This window comes from Ammodytes marinus, assembly GCF_949987685.1.
Source record: "Ammodytes marinus genome assembly, chromosome: 14".
Classification (NCBI taxonomy): domain Eukaryota; kingdom Metazoa; phylum Chordata; class Actinopteri; order Uranoscopiformes; family Ammodytidae; genus Ammodytes; species Ammodytes marinus.
The window spans coordinates 26,027,465-26,047,612 of NC_137218.1; the positions used below are offsets into that span (position 1 = coordinate 26,027,465).

The 20,148-nt window shown below is 42.3% G+C and overlaps 1 protein-coding gene across 1 annotated transcript; it reads left to right on the forward strand.

The window, feature by feature from the left end:
- Positions 1-13,988: 13,988 nt before the first annotated feature.
- serpinh1a (serpin peptidase inhibitor, clade H (heat shock protein 47), member 1a) lies at positions 13,989-19,139 on the forward strand. The gene is made up of 6 exons (XM_080040621.1): positions 13,989-14,166; positions 15,964-16,264; positions 16,715-17,060; positions 17,156-17,254; positions 17,430-17,662; positions 18,134-19,139. Exons 2-6 carry the CDS (start codon positions 15,974-15,976, stop codon positions 18,434-18,436), a joined length of 1,272 nt encoding a protein of 423 aa, XP_079896747.1. The 5' UTR covers positions 13,989-14,166; positions 15,964-15,973; the 3' UTR covers positions 18,437-19,139.
- The last annotated feature ends 1,009 nt before the right edge of the window (positions 19,140-20,148 follow it).

Consider the following 20,148-nt stretch of genomic DNA (forward strand, 5'->3'; position numbering starts at 1 on the left):
AAAAAGGCTTGTCTGGTTCATTTGATCACACCGGATTTTAGTATGAACTAAAGAGTTAGTCAAGATGGTTGCTGCTTAGAACATATGTTATAGCAAACACTCATATTGAATCTGGCATTAAGCAAACAATCATATTGATTTTGATATTGCACAGTTGATGAGATTGCCGCAGTTGTCAGATGCATATGCAAGCAATGTAAAGTACAGTATAGCTTTAGTATATATGCTCTGACCCATATTATCGTCGTGACTATTGCTGTCCAGCATAAACCCCGCCTACCAAAAGGGTGGAAGAGTGGTGGAAACGCAAGACAGATCTAGCTGAACCGAGTTGAACCGATCCGCGCCAAGCCGACCTGCTGCTGTGGTCTCGCTTGGCGGCAGGGTCAGGCTTTGGTTTGATTTTAACGTAGGCAACCAGAAACCCTCCACATGTGATCAAGGTATATAGGCACTGTTTATACTGCGCCAACATAGTGTAACAGAAGACCGAACCAGCAGTGCTAGCTTGGTGCCTACCGCAACAGAATGGAAAAGCCCTTTAAATGGAGGCCAGCTCAACTTTTTTTTAAGTCATCTGGACTAAAGTCAAAAGCATGCAAAGAGAACAAGCAGGGCAACACTTTCAGAGGGATTAAGTCGATGTGTTGCAAAGCCTACCTAGACTGAGTCTTACTGGGGTCAGCTGTGTGTCACTGCCCACAATCTGCTGCCCCTCTGCAGGTAGAGTTTTGCCCATACGACCAGGGAAGAAGGGATGAGGTATACACACACCCTTGAGGCCTTGTTTGGGGCAATCTAACAACCCCACCCCTGATCCTTACACCACTACCGTAAGCAGAGACAGTTAATGAAGAACGTGCTGTCTAGATTGAACACTCTCACCCCCTAAACAGATAACAAGTAGCAGGCCTACAGAGTAAAACCTAGCCGAAATAAAACGGCTACTATTTCATTGTTTATCTTTTATGATAAAAAGGGTGACAATGAAAAGCAATTTCCCAGCCAGATAAAGGTGGATAGGGGGGCGCGTTGCCTGGTCAACGGTCCTGAACCAAACAAACTGCTCCTTTGTCCTTATCTCAGAGCAGAGAAATCAGCCCATGACAGGCGGAGCGGACTGGGCTGAGTGTGTCTGGCTGTGTCCATGTACAACCATCATCTCACTTTTATTGAGAAGATTGATGAGATTCAAAAGATTTTCAATAAGGCAAATATTGAAGAGCTTAAGTCAGAAGCAGTTAGATGAACAAACAGGCCATGTAGCAGCTTTGGAGTAGGGTTTAATGTTAAAGGTGCTACGAGGAACTTTTAAATATTTCATATTATATATATACAGTCTCAGTTTTCCTCTGATGATTATAAATCACTGATTCTTGAGAAGTGGGAAAAAATACATCTGAAAATATTTAATATTGTAGATGTTAATAGAATGTATTGAACACATTAAATTACACAGTTCATTTAAAGAACACAGAGGAAAATTGTTATGAAGATGGTATTCATATAGCCTGGAAATACAGACCCATATAACGATAGAGGGTCTGGCCACGATCAATAGTAATTTCCAACTCCAGGGGCGGCTCCTACTCGTGCATTTCAAATGCCACTGCACGCAATTGGATAGCACTACAACCAATCAGAGCAATGAACAAGGTGACGTATTAAGCCCCGCTCGTTTAGCGAACATTAAGGCAAGGACACACCGGTCCGACTACCCGAAAATGGAGTCTGCCGTTTCAGGCAGCTCCAGTCTGCCCGTCGTGGCCAAAAAAGTGCCAAGAACACACCGAGCCGACTACTGACTTTCCGTACGCTCTGCGCTTGCGCGGGACGTAATGTCTCCATAACAGCAGGCGGCGCTAATCTGTATTGTGGCCCAAAAAAAGACGGAAGCTGGAAATGATGGGACAGCTGTCTAGTCCATAAACATAGATAGAAATACGTATTTATATCTCTGGACCATAAAGAGCACCATTTTTAGCAGAGGAGTGTCGAGCCTGGTGTTGAGCAGTCAAGGAGGGTTGATGCATGTGAGTACTCGCTGAACGAAACAAACAAACACATTAAAACAATGGCTAGCGATGCGATACTGTTTGTGCTACCCGCCTCACTTCCTCGCTTCACTGATTCGCTAGCCCTCCACCAATCAAATTGCTCCAACTGAAAGGCCGGTGTCGGGCCGGTGTGTCCTGACCAACTAACTGACAGCCTGACATTGCCATCACTATATAAATGAGCAATGACTCATTTATAATCTGAGGATGTAATTGTAGCCTGGTCCTAACAGACCATCGTACTTCATTTCATTTGTACAGAAGGTCTGGAACTGCTCTATTTGGCAAACGTTCACTCACTTGGAGGCGGGTGTCTGTTGAAGTTTAAAACTATTGGATCTGCCCAGTGCCACTCTGGATTAGCCAACTAATCGCATAACGTTTGGTCGTGACGTATGTCATGAGCCGGCTTCTGACGGTGCGTTCCAGTTGTACTGGGAATTCTGAAATTTCCGACTTCACTACATATTGTAGTCTATGGATCTACCGGTACCTGGCAACGGTAACGTGCCTGAGCCTAACGTTTAGTTATTTGGATGAGAAAGGTTGTAGGAGTCCATTCTTTCGCGAGCAGATGCACTGGAACACAGACAGGTCGGAACTCGGAACTACCAAGTCAGAAATATCCGAGTTCCGAGTATAAAGGAACGCAGAATTCAACTGAAACTGGAGCGCGACTTCGACGTCATCCTTCTTAGCCACTCGCTCTGTTCGCTGATTGGACGGCCGGAGATTTTCCTGAGCTAAAAATGAGAAAATCACCGCAGCCCCAGACTGACTACTGAAGGGAAAATTGAATTTGAGCGGAAGTAGGTAGGCGGGCGGAGCCAGGCTAGTACAATTGTAGGTAAACTGATACTGCTCCCAATCCGCAATCTGGACCTTGCCCTTTTCAGCGTTTATTTTATCGAGGCTAACAATATTTTAATATTCTAGTCTCCTGTAGCTCGCTGTTGGACATTTTGCAAACCAATCTTCAAAACATAAAAAAAAAGTTCTGTATGCTTTGCTACAACCCACACTTTAAGTGGCCTCTTTTAACTATTTCTGACAAAATGGTTAAAATCACCTCAAAACTATTTAAAAAATGACTTTGTAATCCACAGTCCGATGAATACAATACATTTGTTTGCATACTACAGCATAGTGCCTGAGCTGTTGATCCTATTTGACCGGATAAGAATGAAGGTTTGTTTAGGATTCCCCGCTTAATCTACACAACACTCTTCAAAAGGAGGAAATTGTTATGGGTCAACATTGGAGATCCGCAGCCTTTGATTGGTTATTATTTGGGAACTCCCAGGCCTGAGGGAGCCCCCTTCTCCACAGTTGGAAGGATCCCAGCATTCACATCCTGTCCCCATCCTCAAACAAGGACCAACTGGAGCTGAAATCACAGAGGCCTTATTCCAGCTAGGTTGGCCTATTGTCCCACTGTGGCTTTCTACCATGGTGCTTCTGTAACCATGAGGTAAACTAGAGCAAGTCAGTCAGAGAGTTGCTGCGTGATCTCAAGCTTCTTCTTTTAAGTGAAGTGAAAATAAACGGCTGTTTGGCGGCAAACTAAAGCTGTGGAAAAATCTCAGTTTAGCGTAAAATTGAGCGGATATTTAAATGGTAGGTTAGCATTTATTTATATGGTGAAAAAAAAACCATCTTTCTTCTGGCCCTGTCTGAAACAGTACAATGCTGACTTCTATCTACAGAGACGTCTCCCCCAAACTCCTTACAGTGACTGAACTGATCTCCATAAGGTAACAGACTAACTATGCCTAAGTACCCCATACTACCCCACTTCAAAAATACTGTATTACCCCTTTAATGATTATGAAATGGTCTTCTTCCCCAAATCCACCTTTCTCTTCCACTGGCTGTAAGAGCTACAGGCAAACAAAGGCAATGCTCTTTGGAATACAAATGGTTATAAAGGGTTGTTGTTATTGGGGGAAATGACATGCAAAGTGTTCCTGGATTTCCATCAACATTGGCCAGTAAAAGGTGAATCTTCTATTATGTAAATATGTACAGCATGAACTAGAGGGCCTCCGCAGGAAAGTTCTATAGACAATAACAAAAACACTGTGAGCAACCGCAAACAGATTATTGACTATGAGCTTTTGACATTATCAGTGGGTTTGGATGAACCTGCCTTTATACTCATAGGAGGAATATACTATTTACTGGTCTTAGTTAGAAGTTCAATGTGGTTACGTCTCATTCAACCACAGGTCAAGTTTACCTGTCCTGTCATCAGCCTTTGACAAAGCTCTCTGTTGTTGACGTGCAGCTGGCTTCTTCTTCTGCTGACTTCAGACCAGTTTGCTCCAGGAACCTGCCATGTATATACCTGATAGGCCTTTCACACCGCCGCAAAATCGGCGCTAGTTCTGGGCTTGTTCGGAGTTAGAGCCAGTGTTTTGGTTTCACACCGCCAGAGAGCCTGCTCCGGGCCGTAAAAACCGGGGGAACTCATACCCCAGGATTGAGCAGGGTTTGATAAGAACTGCTTGCGCGAACGGTTGGGGGAGGGATTATCCTGACCAACCAGAGCAACTCAAACCTCATGCCCGCCATATTTAAAAACACCGCTACTACGAGACGTAAACATAACATAATTACCGAACGTAGCGATCAAATTGACCGGCGAGAATACGCTGTATGGGTCCTGTTTGCTTAAGAAAGCAAAGCGAGAGCCAACAAGTGTAAAAATAAGACGTATTCGCCGCTGTTGTTGCGCTTAAAGCTAGCGGTAGCTTTAGCGTTAGCCACAAGAGCAGCGGCGTCGGGTGACGTACACACACGTTTACAGTGACGTCATGACGTTGCTCTCTTGCCGGCTCCATGGCTGTCTCCGGTCGATGTGAAACCAACCGGTTCATAACTGGGATAAGGCTGTAACCAGTTTTGAACTGACCCCAACACCAGCCTGGACCTGACTCTTGGTTCATTTTGGTGTGAAAGGCCTATGATAGGACTTCACTACTGCAAGCAGGGCTGTGCTAAAATATGTCAGCTCCAGTATCGATATTTTTTTAGAAGAAAAAAAAAATCAAGTTTTAAACGGGTTGAGAACTACAAACTCCATTCATGTAGATGTCTCAGTACTGCTAGTTGCCTCAAATTGACGGGATTTGAATTTGAATGGAAGTATGCGCTTAGTTATCAATATAATGTGATGTGATGAACCACCCAGATCTTACACAGCAACTTGTATTTCAGATCTGTTTGTATCGCAATATTAGGCAATATGTCAGTGCAGTGTCAAAGTTGTCCGTGGAGTATGAATGATGTGCTCATTGAATAATAATACCATAATCCACTAAATCTCAGCCAACCAACTGCCACGGCGCCTCTGCCATATAAGTCTAATTTTAGCCTCTTATCTCGGTCACTGTCTGTGCCTCTTTCCGGGCTTCCATCCTTCACCCCTTCATGAAATTTATATATTTATGCATGCATTAATAGCCGCCTTAATCTTTCAGTGGATTTTTGCCCAAAATAGAGTTTCCATTAGTGCCGGGGGGGGGGGGGGGGGGGGAACAAAGCTGGGGTTGAGCTTGGTTCAGTAAATGCAGCCCTCAAATGCAGGTGTTCATAAGATTTGAGCTTCTGCTTGTTAAAGGGAGACCCTGCACACCAACACACACACACACACACACACACACACACACGCACACACGCCTGCACGCACACACGCAGGCAGGCAGGCTGGCGCACACACACACACACACACACACACACACACACACACGCAGGCAGGCAGGCTGGCGCACACACACACACACACACACACACACACACACACACACACACACACACACACACACACACACACACACACAGCCAGCCAACACCTGCCAGTTCAAGAGGCAACCTTTTATTTAAAGGTGATTTGAGTCTGATACACTGTGAGTGGTGGTGCTGCAGGGAAGGCCCGGGCGCGGAGATAGTAGTCAGATATGTCTTCTGCTAATCAGGTTTGAGAGGACAGAAGGACAGGCCAATGTGATTAAAGCTTGATTAGTTTGCTTTGTAAAGATAATGAGCAATCACTAGTCAGTTGTCACATGCCTTTTAGTTAAAAAACATCTGGTTAAAAAAAGATATAAGATCACCCTCTAAATACCTTAATTGCATGTTAACATTCATTCAATTGAAAAAACGTGGAATAGAAGGATTCATTCATATTTCCAGTAATAGTTTAGTCAAAGAGCCTGTTGGCTTCAGTAAGAGCCATGTCAGGAAAATGCTGTATTGTGAAGTGGCATGCATGATGGGAAATGGAGTCAGGTCAAAATAATTCAGTGTGTATGTTCATGTAACCATGTTTTTGTTGGTGAACCGTTTCTTTCCTAAGGCCATCCCCACTCTACATCAACATACCAAATGAACATGTCACGTTGCACTCTCTCAATAACACTGGATGGGTCAATCAGACAAACTCTGGCTCTTTATATTTATTGAGTGCAATGTTTTCTCTTTTTTCAATACAATATGCTAGTGTTTAAAGGCTGTATGCAATGTTTGTTTTATCCACCAACCAGGAGTGGCACTCTTTATTCCGCTGTGTCCTGCACTATACAATGACAATAGTGGCTTTCTATTCTATTGTATTTAATGTATTTCCGTGTACATCCAAACATTAACACTGTCTTTGCTTTGTCTGCACCCATTTGAACTCTAGGACAGAGCAAGCAAAAACATTGATTTTTCAAGCATTGGTCAATTTTGGGATATTTTGTATATTTTTCCTCCATAACATTCTTTTGTACTAGTAAAAAATAAATGGTCCAAAATGTTCATTTAGGTGTTTATTTGAATACACCTTGTCTGTTTGCGTCTCTATATTTCTTCTACAACCATCTTTAACAGAAATTATCTTAACATTTGTTATATTCAATACAAAAAATATAATCAACTTCTAAAGCACTCACATTAACTAAACGTTCCATCATCATTCCAAGCACTACCCTGAAGGTTATTACAGAATGATTTGTTCTGAAGTGTCTGATTTATGATACATTTCCTGTTTTATTAAATGCCGAAAATGCATTTTTAAGACTTGGACAATAAATTAGATATTGCCAAATGTGCATATACATTGAAACATTTCTGACAAGATCAATTAATCATAATGTAAGTAATCAATTGGCAAAGTTTCATGACGACACCTAAGAACGTTTAGCCTATTCACCTGTCTCGCCTTAATACTGTAACTCTGTTCTGTAGCAGGTGCCACTGGGATTGCTCAATAAACCAGTTTCACAACTCATCAGAAAGAGAGTGAACACGAGATGAAAACATATAATCAGTGTTGTTCCACTACTTTTTAACCTGACAAATCTACCGTTATGTAGCTATGGAGATATTAGATAATAGTATTGCCATAACAACACAAATCTATATGACAAGTTCTTCACAGGATCTGAATGGAAAACACACACACACACACACACACACACACACACACACACACACACACACACACACACACACACACACACACACACAACTCAGACCGACCACTCAACTCAATGTCATTAACTGATCCCACAACAACACAACACAGCTAGCCAAAGTGACAGTGACAGATTACACAAGGATAAGCCGATGAAGTGCGCACTGACACTTACCTTACCTCCACGGCAGCCTTTTGTATCTGGGACAATGTTTGGGAATAAAAACGTCTGTCTGTCAGTCACTCAGTCATTTCCATGGAGTGTTGACATAGGCTATACTGTCGTCGGTCGCCACTGCACAAGTTGGACTTTACCGTTTCATAGAAGTCTCCAAAGTTACTGTGTGCGTCCGCGCGAGGCAGACCAGTGGCACACATCAACCCGACCGGCGAAGAGCAGCCTTGAACGCAACACTTCTGATTTTTTTTTAAATAGGCCTATAATAAACGCTTTAATAAATAGGATAGTTTGTCCTCGGTCCCAGGCGTACGTCCAGTGTTCATAGAATAGTTAAAAAAGAAAAAGAAAAGGGTGTAATCCGTCGGACACTTTGTGGGTGGAGCTGTGGAGTACACTGCAAAAAAAGAGATTCCATCCCAGCAGCTTTTAGAGCGAGCGCACAAGCGGCCGGTGTGTTGGAATCATAGATAGTATGTAAAAGGTTGGAATGGACTCTTTTTACAGTGTGCACGTCCACTGTGCCAGAGGTAAACGGACCGGGGCAGCAGCACAGTTACAGGTAGCCTACTAATATTGATACAGGATTGTTTTATTCATTCTGTAACACAGGAGAATACATAATTGAATGCAATATAGAATACCTGAGATCCTCACTGCATTATATTCCATTATATTTGTGTCACTTGTAACACAAATGTTGTCTTTCCCCTACGTAAATAAAGACATTTTGGTAACACTTTACTATAAGGGTACATTAATTAACTATTAGTTAATGCTTATCTAATGCTATATACGATAAGGTAATCCTTATTAAGCATTAAGTAACTGATGCTTAGTTATTAATGGTGAGTCAAGCATTAACTATGCTTAGTTGACTAATGCTTATTTAGGTATTAACTGCATGAGCATACTTGTTAGTTAATGCTTAGTTAATGCATATTAGATATTAACTAGCAGTTATTAACGGTTAGTTATTGCTTTGTTGATACAGATTAAGCATGAACTAAGCATTAAGTAACAGTTAATTAAGGTACCCTTATTGTAAAGTATTACAGATATTTTCAACATAAATGAATGCAGCAAAGAAACAAAATGGTGATGTGTCCACCACCTGAATGTCAAAACAAAGCCCACCCTATGCAGCAAACACAGAGTGCTTCAAACGTCCGTTTTGCTCCGTTCTGCAGACATAAATCCTTCCCCATAAATGTTCCATTACGGATATTAAACTTGCAGAAGGAGAAGACGGCCGAGACAGAGGAGATGGATGCAGAGAGGACACATGAGGAGTTATGAGCTCTCTTCTGAGATGTGAACTTTTATCCCTCTGCTGTCCCCAGCATTGGTTGTACCATGGGCAGAGGTTTAGTTTCAACATTGGGGGGGACACTTCATGTACTGCATGTTGGTGAATTTTTATGCACCAATTTGTGCCTTTTCTGCATCCATGTTTGGACAAAATGTCTTTATTTCTGTAAAAAAAAAGACAACAATTGGGGTTCACACACATATAATAGGTAATATATATATATATATATATATATATATATATATATATATATATATGGCTAAACAAGGTAGCTATAAGCTTTTTTTTTACATGTTCTAATTATCCGTCTGGCTAAATCAAGTAAGGCTGGTTTTAATGTTGTGTGTAGAAGTCAGGAGGGAGACATCAAAGGGGGATGAGAGAGAAATCACTTCATTAAACTTCTCTATGGGGGGGGGGGGGGGGGGGGTGAAGTCTCCAGGGAGAGTAGAGTTGGCATTGGCTCAGTCCCTGGGAAATGTTAGTGTTTCCCAGAATGTACCTAGCACCTCACAGTGAGGGGGGAGTTTCCATGGAGCACACACACACACACACACACACACACACACACACACACACACACACACACACACACACACACACACACACACACACGTTTTTAATGAACAACAGACAATGTATGGGGTGTGAAAATTGGGGAAGGACATTTATCTGACATTATCCATGTTTATCTCAAAGGGTTTATTTAGCCTGTGCATGTGGTCAGAAAATGCTCTCAACAAGAAGGAGAACATTTTACAACCCCTATACGGTGCTCCAATCTTCTCAACACCACTCTCTTTAGGCATTTTAATTACTTGTTGCCTTGTAACCATACAAGTACATTAGTGTATTACCAACAGCTGGCTAGAGGCGAGGCAGAGCAGATGAGCAGCGCCTTGTCACAGGTCTATTCCAGGCCCAGCAGTCCACAGATTAACCCTTGGGCTGGGGATAATTACGTCAGATCCCTTTAATCCCAAACAATTAAGCAGTGACTGTGTGTGAAGGTCCCTTTGGCTAGAGGTCCTTTTCACAAGATGAAATGCATGCTGGTCCGGCGACGGAGTCTTTTGCAGAAAGGATAAAACGTCAGAGATGGAAAATTAATAAAATGTGTCAGGAGACCCTTTTCAAATGTGCTTTACAAACATCTTTACTTTTGTGCTTGTGACTCAACTCACTCTTCTACAGTAGTAATAGAACGCTATTTTAACCCCTGATTTAACTGTTAGCTCTTTGTCGGCCTCTGGTGGTCATTGGAAGTTCCACTGCTCAGTTCAAAGTTACTATTTCATCCAGAGGGCATCTGTTCCCACCTTTGGTCAATGATTTCTCTCACTCTCTTTTGAGTGATAGTGGAAGAAAAGGCAAAACATTTGCAGTGAATAAATAAATAACAAACAAACACTGCAGGGCAGGGCCCTTTGTTGAGTTACATGAAAGGTCTTTCAAACAAATATCAAATATGAGCTACACACAGCCGGCCAGAATGCATCAAACAACAAATAAAAACATCCATTCAAAATGGATTTTCTACTGCTCATTTGAACAGAAAACTTTTCTGGAATTAGTTGGTAAACTTCAACCTGGCTGTTGTTTGGTCTGGCTATGTGAGATAACTTCAACCTAATGATATACAATGACTGGCTTCTGCAGCAGTTTGGCCCCTGAGTATACACACACACACACACACACACACACACACACACACACACACACACACACACACGCACACACACACACACCACAGGTTTCCAGCACCGGGGTTTGATCCCATGTCACGTCACCAGGTGGCGTCCTTTATCACTGGACCATCTTCAGCGCTGATGATTCATTTTGTTACAGAAAGGGTTGGCAGTTCATTCTCTAAACAGTCAGGATGGTGTCCCCCCCCCCCCTTTCACAGCCCTGTATGAAGGGGGAAAGGGATGGGTACATTTCAAGCTTGTTATGCAAATACGTTTTTTGGCTTGTTGAAACATCAACTAACGTCTGTTTATCAACTTGAATTGACTGAATTCATTTAGTAATTGGGCCTGTTAATACAATGGGTATCAGGGCCACTGAGAGAGAAGGAAAAAAAAACATCCTCAAAAATTATGAGACCGGGAATCGTACCAAGGTCTCATGCATGACAGTTGCTGATCTTTTATATACTATATATAATCTATGTCAGTGATGTTATTCACCAAACATCCATAATCATGTATTTCTTGGTAAAATACCTCTCTTCTTTCTACCCCCTTTCTTTTCAAAGTGGCCCTTATATGCTGTTAACAACATTTGGGGGCCCCCTAGTGAGTGGCAGTGCCTTGGGACCCTAAGCAGCTGCTTAGGGTCCCAAGGCAACTAATATGGAGGGCAGGCTCTAAGTGCAGCACTCCTTTTACTGTAACTAAAGAACAACCCCATAGGGACATACAATCAGGCTTTCTACCTGACATACATAGTTGTTCAATAGAACAGACTGAAAACGGACCAAAAGCTCACAAAAGTAAGAAACAACATTATCAGCAATAAATATCTTTCCCTCTGAGCCAATGCATTTTATAATATCTGTATTAAGAATGGCATACAAATACAGCAGCAGGAGCATGAATGATATACAGTATGGTTACATCAATGTTTCAACAATGAATCAAAAATAACTGGTCATTGTCGTGTCAATCTTCAGCATCATGATACAAACCTTAACAAATTCACTTCAATGATTGAGATTTACATATTTGTTAGGCCTATAGAATATTTGTTTTTCGAAACTCTCACCTCTAAATATTTACTAGATTCTTGTTAGATAGAATTTTTCGGCAGCTGGACAACCGATCCATAGTTTTTGGTGTGTGTGTGATCAAATGTTCTGCATGCTTGTACAGTATGATAGATTTTTCATCAGGCATAACAACAGCTGCAGTATAGATGTGTAGGCTATTAATCTCCAGAGAAAAGGGGACGAGTTGCTACGGACATGCATCCGCTCCTTCTGTAACTTCCTGCAGCCTGGTCTCACTTCCACACAGAGACACTCCCCAGCAGAACACCAGGGAGAAGAGAAGGACGCATTCATGGGGGAAAACAATGCAAGTGAGTCAAATCTGCCACAGGCCAAACAGAGTAGGGATACATGTCATAAACAGACAGGAACCACAACCAATCCAGTCTCTTCTCCTGCTGTCCCCCTTCCGTTGCTCATGGGACTGGCAATAAAAAAATCACACCATGTCAGCACATTTAAAGCTATAGTGTGTAACCCTCTGTCTCCCCCATGAGGAATTGTTTAGTTTTTACAACAACACTGTCGGCGCAACTTCATGAGGTGAGCCTTCGGTGATCACGCCATGGATATGTATCCTTCCTTCTGCTGTTTGTCCAGTGACTGAAACATTTCGTGGGCGCTCCTGCATCAGTGTCGGGTGGGAGAGAAATACAGAGAGAGTTTTGAGGAGCTAAGCTAAGGTGATAATCTCAATCAACTTTGTTTCAACTCGTTTGGCATTGGCTTGAATGTATCCAACATTTATTAACATGAAAAAGTTACGCATTATAGCTTTAATGACGATAACTGTATAAAGTACCTGCACTTTTCATGCCGTCACATACTTTGTTGCTGCCAAGTCTACCACAGTTGTATCAGTAGGGTGCTAAACCTGGACAAACCCAAACTATCAGCCCTGCATGTTATGTAACACAGAGGTATCAGACATGTAGCTCCAGGTTATGTCTCCTTTGTGTTGTTGTTAGACGGACCGGTATGCATTCAAAGACCATGCTGCTGTCTCCTGCAGTTACCTGTACATTTCACTGGTGGAAAAGCTCTGCACTCAGCTAACATACAGTATGTGACCTGCTTTCTCTTTTTTTTAAAGGGGCACTCCCCCAAATTTACAACATTAGGCTAAATTTACTTATGATGATGATGTCTTTTGTGGTTCTTGGGTAACTTTGTACAGTCTGACATCACTAGTGCTGTTTAAGGTGATTTGCTCAAGTTAAGCCTGAGACTTCAAATATTTGAGAAAAAATGCATTCAGCCTATGGGCGTGGACTTTGAAAAGACAAGGGGATCAACAGGCAGTGGAGGTCTAATGAAAGTAGCATTTTGAGTTGCATTATGGGATTTGTGTTTTTTAAAGCTTGACTCACAGTAGGGCCACTGCTGCTTTGGTTTTGTCAATTCATTTTTTCATATATATCATATCTAGACTCCCAACTTAATAGACATACAACACTAAATCACTGGAGTGCCCCTTTGATACGGGAAATGTGGGAAACCTTCTTGTTATTTGATTATAGTAAGAAATAATTAAAAAAGACGTTTAGCCTCAATGAATGTTTTGCTTCTCTGTTGCTGTTTAATAGATGTATGTCCTGCTCAGGTAGTTCATTCCGCTCATGGCACCTGACAGGAAATCTCGCATTTTTGGATTTGGTTGGAATTGGAAAAATGTCATGGCCTTAACAAACAGGTGAAGCTACAACAATAACTTGCTATTATTACACTTGTTTTAGGCTCAGGACCTCCTTAGGCCACCCCACTATAGTGTCTATGGTCTGTTCAGCAAAGGTCCAATAACAGTGTGGGGGAGGGAGGAGGACAGGCAGTGGAAGCACTGACACAATAGTAAGATCATTAAATAAAACAGCTCTATCATTTGCGACATGCCCTAAATGGAAAAAAAGCCAGCGTAAAAAGGAGAATTTAAAAGCATGTATAAAGGTTTCTACATCAAGATAAAAACATTGTTTGGCTATTTCTCATGTAAATTCTAACCATGCCTATCCAAAAGAGAAACATACACTAACTTAAGCTGATACTAACTTTGTTATAGGTCACTGGTGGTACTTGTGGCAGGTTTTTGAGTGTTCAAACTGGGCTACAATATCCCTGGCTTTAGGACCTGGGAGGAAGGGGAGGATTGCTCTCCCACTGCCCCTGGATACTAGGCGGGACCAGCCTGAGAGAAAAAAAAAAGATTCCAGAGCAGAGATTTTTATGGTCTGACAACCGGGGAATGAAAACTCCTGCAACTGCCTCACACTGCTCTGAATCTAACCATTAAAAATACCATAGCTTGATACAGAGAAGGCCGGCACTGGGAAGTCAGCACTTTGCAAGCACTTTGAGGAAAACCGGCCAAATCACTTGATAGAGCCTAAAAAGGTAAGAAGATACAAGTTGATGGAGTTAGGAGGGGGGGAAGGGAGATTATCCAGTGAAGTGTTCAACTGGTAGGAAATGCCCAGGCATGTGGAAGAGAGGCCACAAAAGTCAGATGTATGATCTGCCTGCGGGGCTACCAATTCTGTTGTAGACTTAAGCAGTGTGTGGTTGATTCAAAGTTAAGTTTTAAAGGGGTAGCAAAACAGGAGAACATGTTCAAATACTTTTTGTTTAGCAAAGAGTTAGAGAAACATTCAGGGAGTTGGCTGCATCCCTTGACCTGAATGCATCTGTGGCATGGGAAATCTTTGACCTCATATTACACTGTGGTTACACACAACGTCATCCACCACGCTAATCTAAGACAACAGGGAAAAGGAGCATTGTTCTTCATTCATTCATTCAGACAAAGTCAAATGTCCGGTTAGATGAACTATTCCAAGGAAACAGACTCAGGGGGAGTGATTTGAGCGCTCGAAAAAAGTATATAACAGCTTAGAATTTGTTCATGAATGGAAATACATACAAACCATATTTACCAAAGTTAGTCATTGGGGTCATTTGATCACTGTATGCTTTCAAAATGTCAAATGCAGTGTTACTTTTCAAATGCTAGATTTAGATCTCTCAGGTCTCATTTTAGAGTTGAATTCACCCTTATTTGTTCTGTTTTGAACTGAAAGAGTAATCACCAAACACTAAGAGAAGTAATACTACCAAAGACACAGTTAAGAATAGTAATGTATAGACACAAAACTAAACTTAAAGTTTTTTCAGAGATATCATCAGTGTTCTCTGTGGGCCTGTGTGAACCTGTAGAAATATGTCTGAGAAGCTGCAGGAGGGAGATTCTAATCCTTCTACCACAACTGTTCATGCATTTTATCTTAGAGGCTGATAATTGGTCAATTCATCTGTCGGAACACAAACTTATTTTCGTAGTTTATATGACCTCAGCTATAGTGGTCCTGGCCAACGTTGGCTGTGTGTGTGTGTGTGTGTGTGTGTGTGTGTGTGTGTGTGTGTGTGTGTGTGTGTGTGTGTGTGTGTGTGTCTCTCTCTAGTGGTCACTTATTTGAGGAACCAATCTGCATCAACCATATTCATTCCTCCATAGAGAATTCTGGAAATCTTAAATCTTTTGTGTTGCCAACAGCACACAGCAGCAGGCTTATGTTTTGGCTGGGATACATCCCGCAGCTGCCTACGTGGCTGCTGTGTAAGTCTTGCCTTGAGGTCTAATACTGTGAGAGAACTCATTTGAATGTCATGAGGCTAAAACCCAACTCCCCAAGCTACTATTCTCCAGACTGCAGAGGAAGCGCAAACTATGCCACAGAATGACTATGGAAAAAGTATGTCGAACAAGAACTTTTAAACTGAAATGGAAAGAAAAATTCACTCAGGCAAGATGATGACTCTCTTCTTAAAGGCAGAGTCCTTGATTCTGGAGAATGCTTGTTGTCAAAATGTTTTTTGGTCAAAATCAGTGACTATCTCTGAAAACAATCTGACTTTAATACACATCCTAGGCTCTGTAAACTGGTATGTAAACAAAAGCAAGGTAAACAAAGGGGCCTATGGTCCCATTTACAGAGCCTCAGCTGTGTATTAACACTGCAATGTTTCGAGCAGACACAGAGTATGTACAGGTAGCAGATCGTGAGGAGATATTCACTGATTTTGACCAAAAAGCAATTTTGACAACAAGCTTTCTCCAGAATGGCTGACTCCACCTTTAATTCAGTCACCTACATTATGACTGACGTTTGTATTTGTGTGTTTTTTTCTGATTAGCATTAACACTATGTGGGTGACACACCTAGTAGCCCTGGTGCTCCTGGCTGGCAGCCCGGTCTCAGCTGCCACTCCGGCCTCAGCTGCCACTCCGGCCTCAGCTGCCACCGTGGCTTCACCAGACAAAGTCCTGAGTAACCACGCCACCATCCTGGCCGACAATAGCGCAAACCTGGCCTTCAGTCTCTACCAGAACATGGCCAAGGACAAGGAGGTGGAAAACATCGTCATCTCCCCCGTGGTGGTGGCCTCTTCTCTGGGTCTGGTGGCTCTCGGGGGCAAGGCCTCCACCGCCTCGCAGGTTAATACCATTCCTTTATTTTTATACTGTTTATTTAGTGAGGAGAGACATAACAAGTGTAAAGAAAGGCAACACACAAGACAGAGGGCAGTACTTTGGGTGACACAATACTATAGGGAATGTTGGAGCAGCAGTTGGAGATATAAAAAAGCAACAACAAAAACAAAAGGCAATTTACATATTGGGAATATTAATGTGAGTCAGTGGGTGTGTGTGTGTGTGTGTGTGTGTGTTTGTGTTTAAGTCACATGCATGGCAACTATGAAAACAGTAATAAAGGGGAAGAAAAATAACAAAGGTATAGTTAAGCGAGAAGATCATTTGAATATGGTGATATAACTGATTAGAAAGATATAGGTCAGTAGATTTCAATTGAAGCCAGGGGGGAGGGGGGGGGGGGGGGGGGCACGCAAACCCCCAGTTACTAATATAATTTTTTTTTTTTTTCAGGTCAAAACCATTCTGAACGCGGCCAAGGTTAAAGACGAGCAGCTTCACTCTGGTCTGGCCGAGCTCCTGGCCGAGGTGAGCGACCCGAAGACCCGCAACGTCACCTGGACCATCAGCAGCCGCCTGTACGGCCCCAGCTCCGTCACCTTCGTGGACGCGTTCGTCAAGAGCAGCAAGAAGCACTACAACTGTGACCAGTCCAAGATCAACTTCAGGGACAAGAAGAGCGCCGTCAACTCCATCAACGAGTGGGCCGCCAAGTCCACCGGCGGCAAGCTGCCCGAGGTCACCAAGGATGTGGAGAAGACGGACGGGGCCATGATCGTCAATGCTATGTTCTTCAAACGTCAGTCTTGCATAGAGAGCCTGCTCTGCATATACAGTTCATTATTATTCCTTTAAATGCTCTAGAAATTAATTAATTTTTTGCTTTTCTCACAGCTCACTGGGACGAGCAGTTCCATCATAAGATGGTGGACAACCGTGGCTTCATGGTATCCCGTGGCTACACCGTTTCAGTACAGATGATGCACCGCACAGGTAGGTGGAGACAGTCCCGTTAGGATGTTCACAAAGAAAATGTGTATTTCATGCAATACTAAATACTGTTTTTATATTGCAGTACATTTAACCCGCGTTAGTTTAAGCGTTTCCTTGGAGTGCATTGTAGGCAGTGACTGCTGATATTCTTTATACACTGGATTTGTTTCCCCAGGTCTCTGTGGCTTCTTTGACGACAAAACCAACAAGCTGACCATCCTGAGCATGGCTCTGGCCCATAAGAAGTCTACTGTGGTGTTCATCTTGCCTTACAGTGTGGAACCTCTGGACAGACTGGAGAAGATGCTGAACAAGAAGCAGCTGGACACGTGGATGGGCAAGCTGCAGCAGACCGCAGTGGCCGTGTCTCTGCCCAAAGTCAGCATGGAAGTCAGCCACAACCTGCAGGTAAAAGACACAAGAGAGGGAAAAATGAGTGTTACCTTCTGCCTTAGCGATTTATTTTATATGAAACTGAAATACACCTTAAAGGGGGAATCACCAATTCTGGAGAACACTTGTTGTCAAAATCACTCTTCAGTCGAAATCAGAGAATATCTTCTCACAATCCACTACCTGTGCACTGAAAGAAGATCTGGGGATGATACACAGCCTAGGTTCTGTAAACGGGCGTGTTGCTAGCTACGGTGGGCCCCCTCTGTTTACATTTACTTTGTCAATATACCAGTTTACAGAGCCTAGGCTGTGTATGAACACATCCTAGTTTTTTTCTCAGTGCACAGACAGTACGGACAGGTAAGCGGATCGGGCGGAAATATTCACTGATTTCGACCAAAGGTGATTTTGACAACAAACATTCTCCAGAATCACTGACCCCCCCCCCCACCCCTCCCTCTTTTATTAATCTTCCCATTGTAGAAGCACCTGGTGGAGCTGGGCCTGACGGAGGCGGCGGACAAAGCCAAAGCCGACCTGTCCAAGATGTCTGGGAAGAAGGACCTGTACCTGTCCAGTGTGTTCCACGCCTCGGCCATGGAGTGGGACACCGACGGTAACGAGATCGACATGAGCGTCTTCGCCTCGGACAAGCTGAAGAACCCCGAGCTGTTCTACGCCGACCACCCCTTCATCTTCCTGGTGAAGGACCAGAAGACCAACTCCATCCTCTTCATTGGCAGGATGGTCCGGCCAAAGGGTGAAAAGATGAGAGACGAGTTGTAACCACTTCATTGACTTTTAGGGTCTGAACAAGTGGCTGAATATGTATGTATTATGTACGTACGTGTATGTATACTTTCTCCTGCGGTATGCTGAGAGAAGTGTTAAAAGAAACAAGCATTCCTCAAAGTCACATGTCAACAGCATTCCACAAAACAAGGCTGAATGGATGTATTTAAACATTTGTGTTTTAGGGAGCAAAGCATTGTGCACCCGATGTCTTGAAGAATATTTCATATCACTATGTGTTTTTTTTTTTTTTTTTTGTATATTGGCGATCACATTATGGACTGAAGACTTACATTAAGTATGATTTACCTGATAAATGCCTTAAAATGTCAATGCACAGGAGAACACCTGTGGATATGTTATCATTAGTATGTGTCAGCACAAAAATCAATTATGTTGTTAAGTCTTAACAATCCTTTTAAAAGATGTTCAATAATATTATTTTTGGAGAAATTTTAATAGGGCTCGCCACTTCTTTAACTAAATATCCTTTGGCTTTTTCCAGCCATGGCAGCCTTTAATTTGTTGAGTCCCAAAGATTGTGTTGGTTTTGATCTACCCTGAATGCACTGGTCTACACTGGCAAAAACAAACCAAATTATGGCTGATATATGTTTGCACATGTGGTTTGATTATTTCAAAACATGAATGGTTTTAGGCCGTTACAAATGTCTGCTTCTTGAAATAAAAGTGTGAAACATCAACACAAGTGTGATTTTAATTTCAGATATTTGGTGCTGGCGTTGCCCATCATGTAGCTGGGGTTTCACGTCAAGTCACCTTTGTTGGCATTCTGCAATATGTGTCAGACATACTGAGGAATTGAAAATAATTTCTTCTCCGACCCAAGGTGTAATAATAAGGATCAAATAAGAAGTAATACAAACTGTACAATAAATACATTCTAGATAGAGTGCAAAAAGTAAGGCAAAACCAAACAACATTGAAAAGGAAATACATTGAAAATGTGCAATACGAAGAACATTATTGACAATATGTGCCATACACAGTCAATTAAAGAAATTCAAATACAATATGCCAATGAGCATACTGAGTGTAAATTGATACACTTGAAAAGCACTACCAAAACATCTCATTCACTCAGTTTTGTCTCTCGATTTCATTGTCTGTCTCAGACTGTCTGTCTGAAAGTCTGTTTGTAATAGCAGTTCAGCCTTGGGCCGGTGTGTTGAAGTCTGGCCTGCAGCTAGTCAGTGAGCGTTCCCATCTGAATAACATGAGAAACATTCCAGTGAGGATCACAGTGTGACCTCCTGGACAGCTCTACTCGGGCAAAGGAATGCGATATAGTTTCAATGTTATGCTCTATATGGTAAACTTACCATCCTAATGATTTAGACCTCAACTAAATATTTGGGAAAGTACGTCCAGATGGGCTCCGCAGCTGCTCCAATGGAAGGAGGACTTGCCGGAAGCCAGCATCAACATTATAGGTTCAGAATTAGGTTCACAACAACAATGTCTACAAACACAGGTTTATTGTTTAATGGTTGAAAAGTCCAGTAAGATAGAATAATACGATTTACATGGCAAAAAAGAAGATTAAATAGGTGGTTAGTTTTAGTACCTGTGGGTATTTTGAAATGTTTGTATTGTCTCAGTGTATTCTGAGAGATTTATTTTAGAGATTTAAGTGTATCACACCACCTAGTGGACACCTAGAGTCATGACAGAAGAGTGACATG

Coding starts and splice junctions, on each gene's coding strand:
- serpinh1a (XM_080040621.1), top strand. CDS start 15,974: ATGTGGGTGACACACCTAGTAGCCCTGGTGCTCCTGGCTGGCAGCCCG. Junction 17,061..17,155: donor CAATGCTATGTTCTTCAAAC/GTCAGTCTTGCA, acceptor CTTTTCTCACAG/CTCACTGGGACGAGCAGTTC. Junction 17,255..17,429: donor ACAGATGATGCACCGCACAG/GTAGGTGGAGAC, acceptor TTGTTTCCCCAG/GTCTCTGTGGCTTCTTTGAC.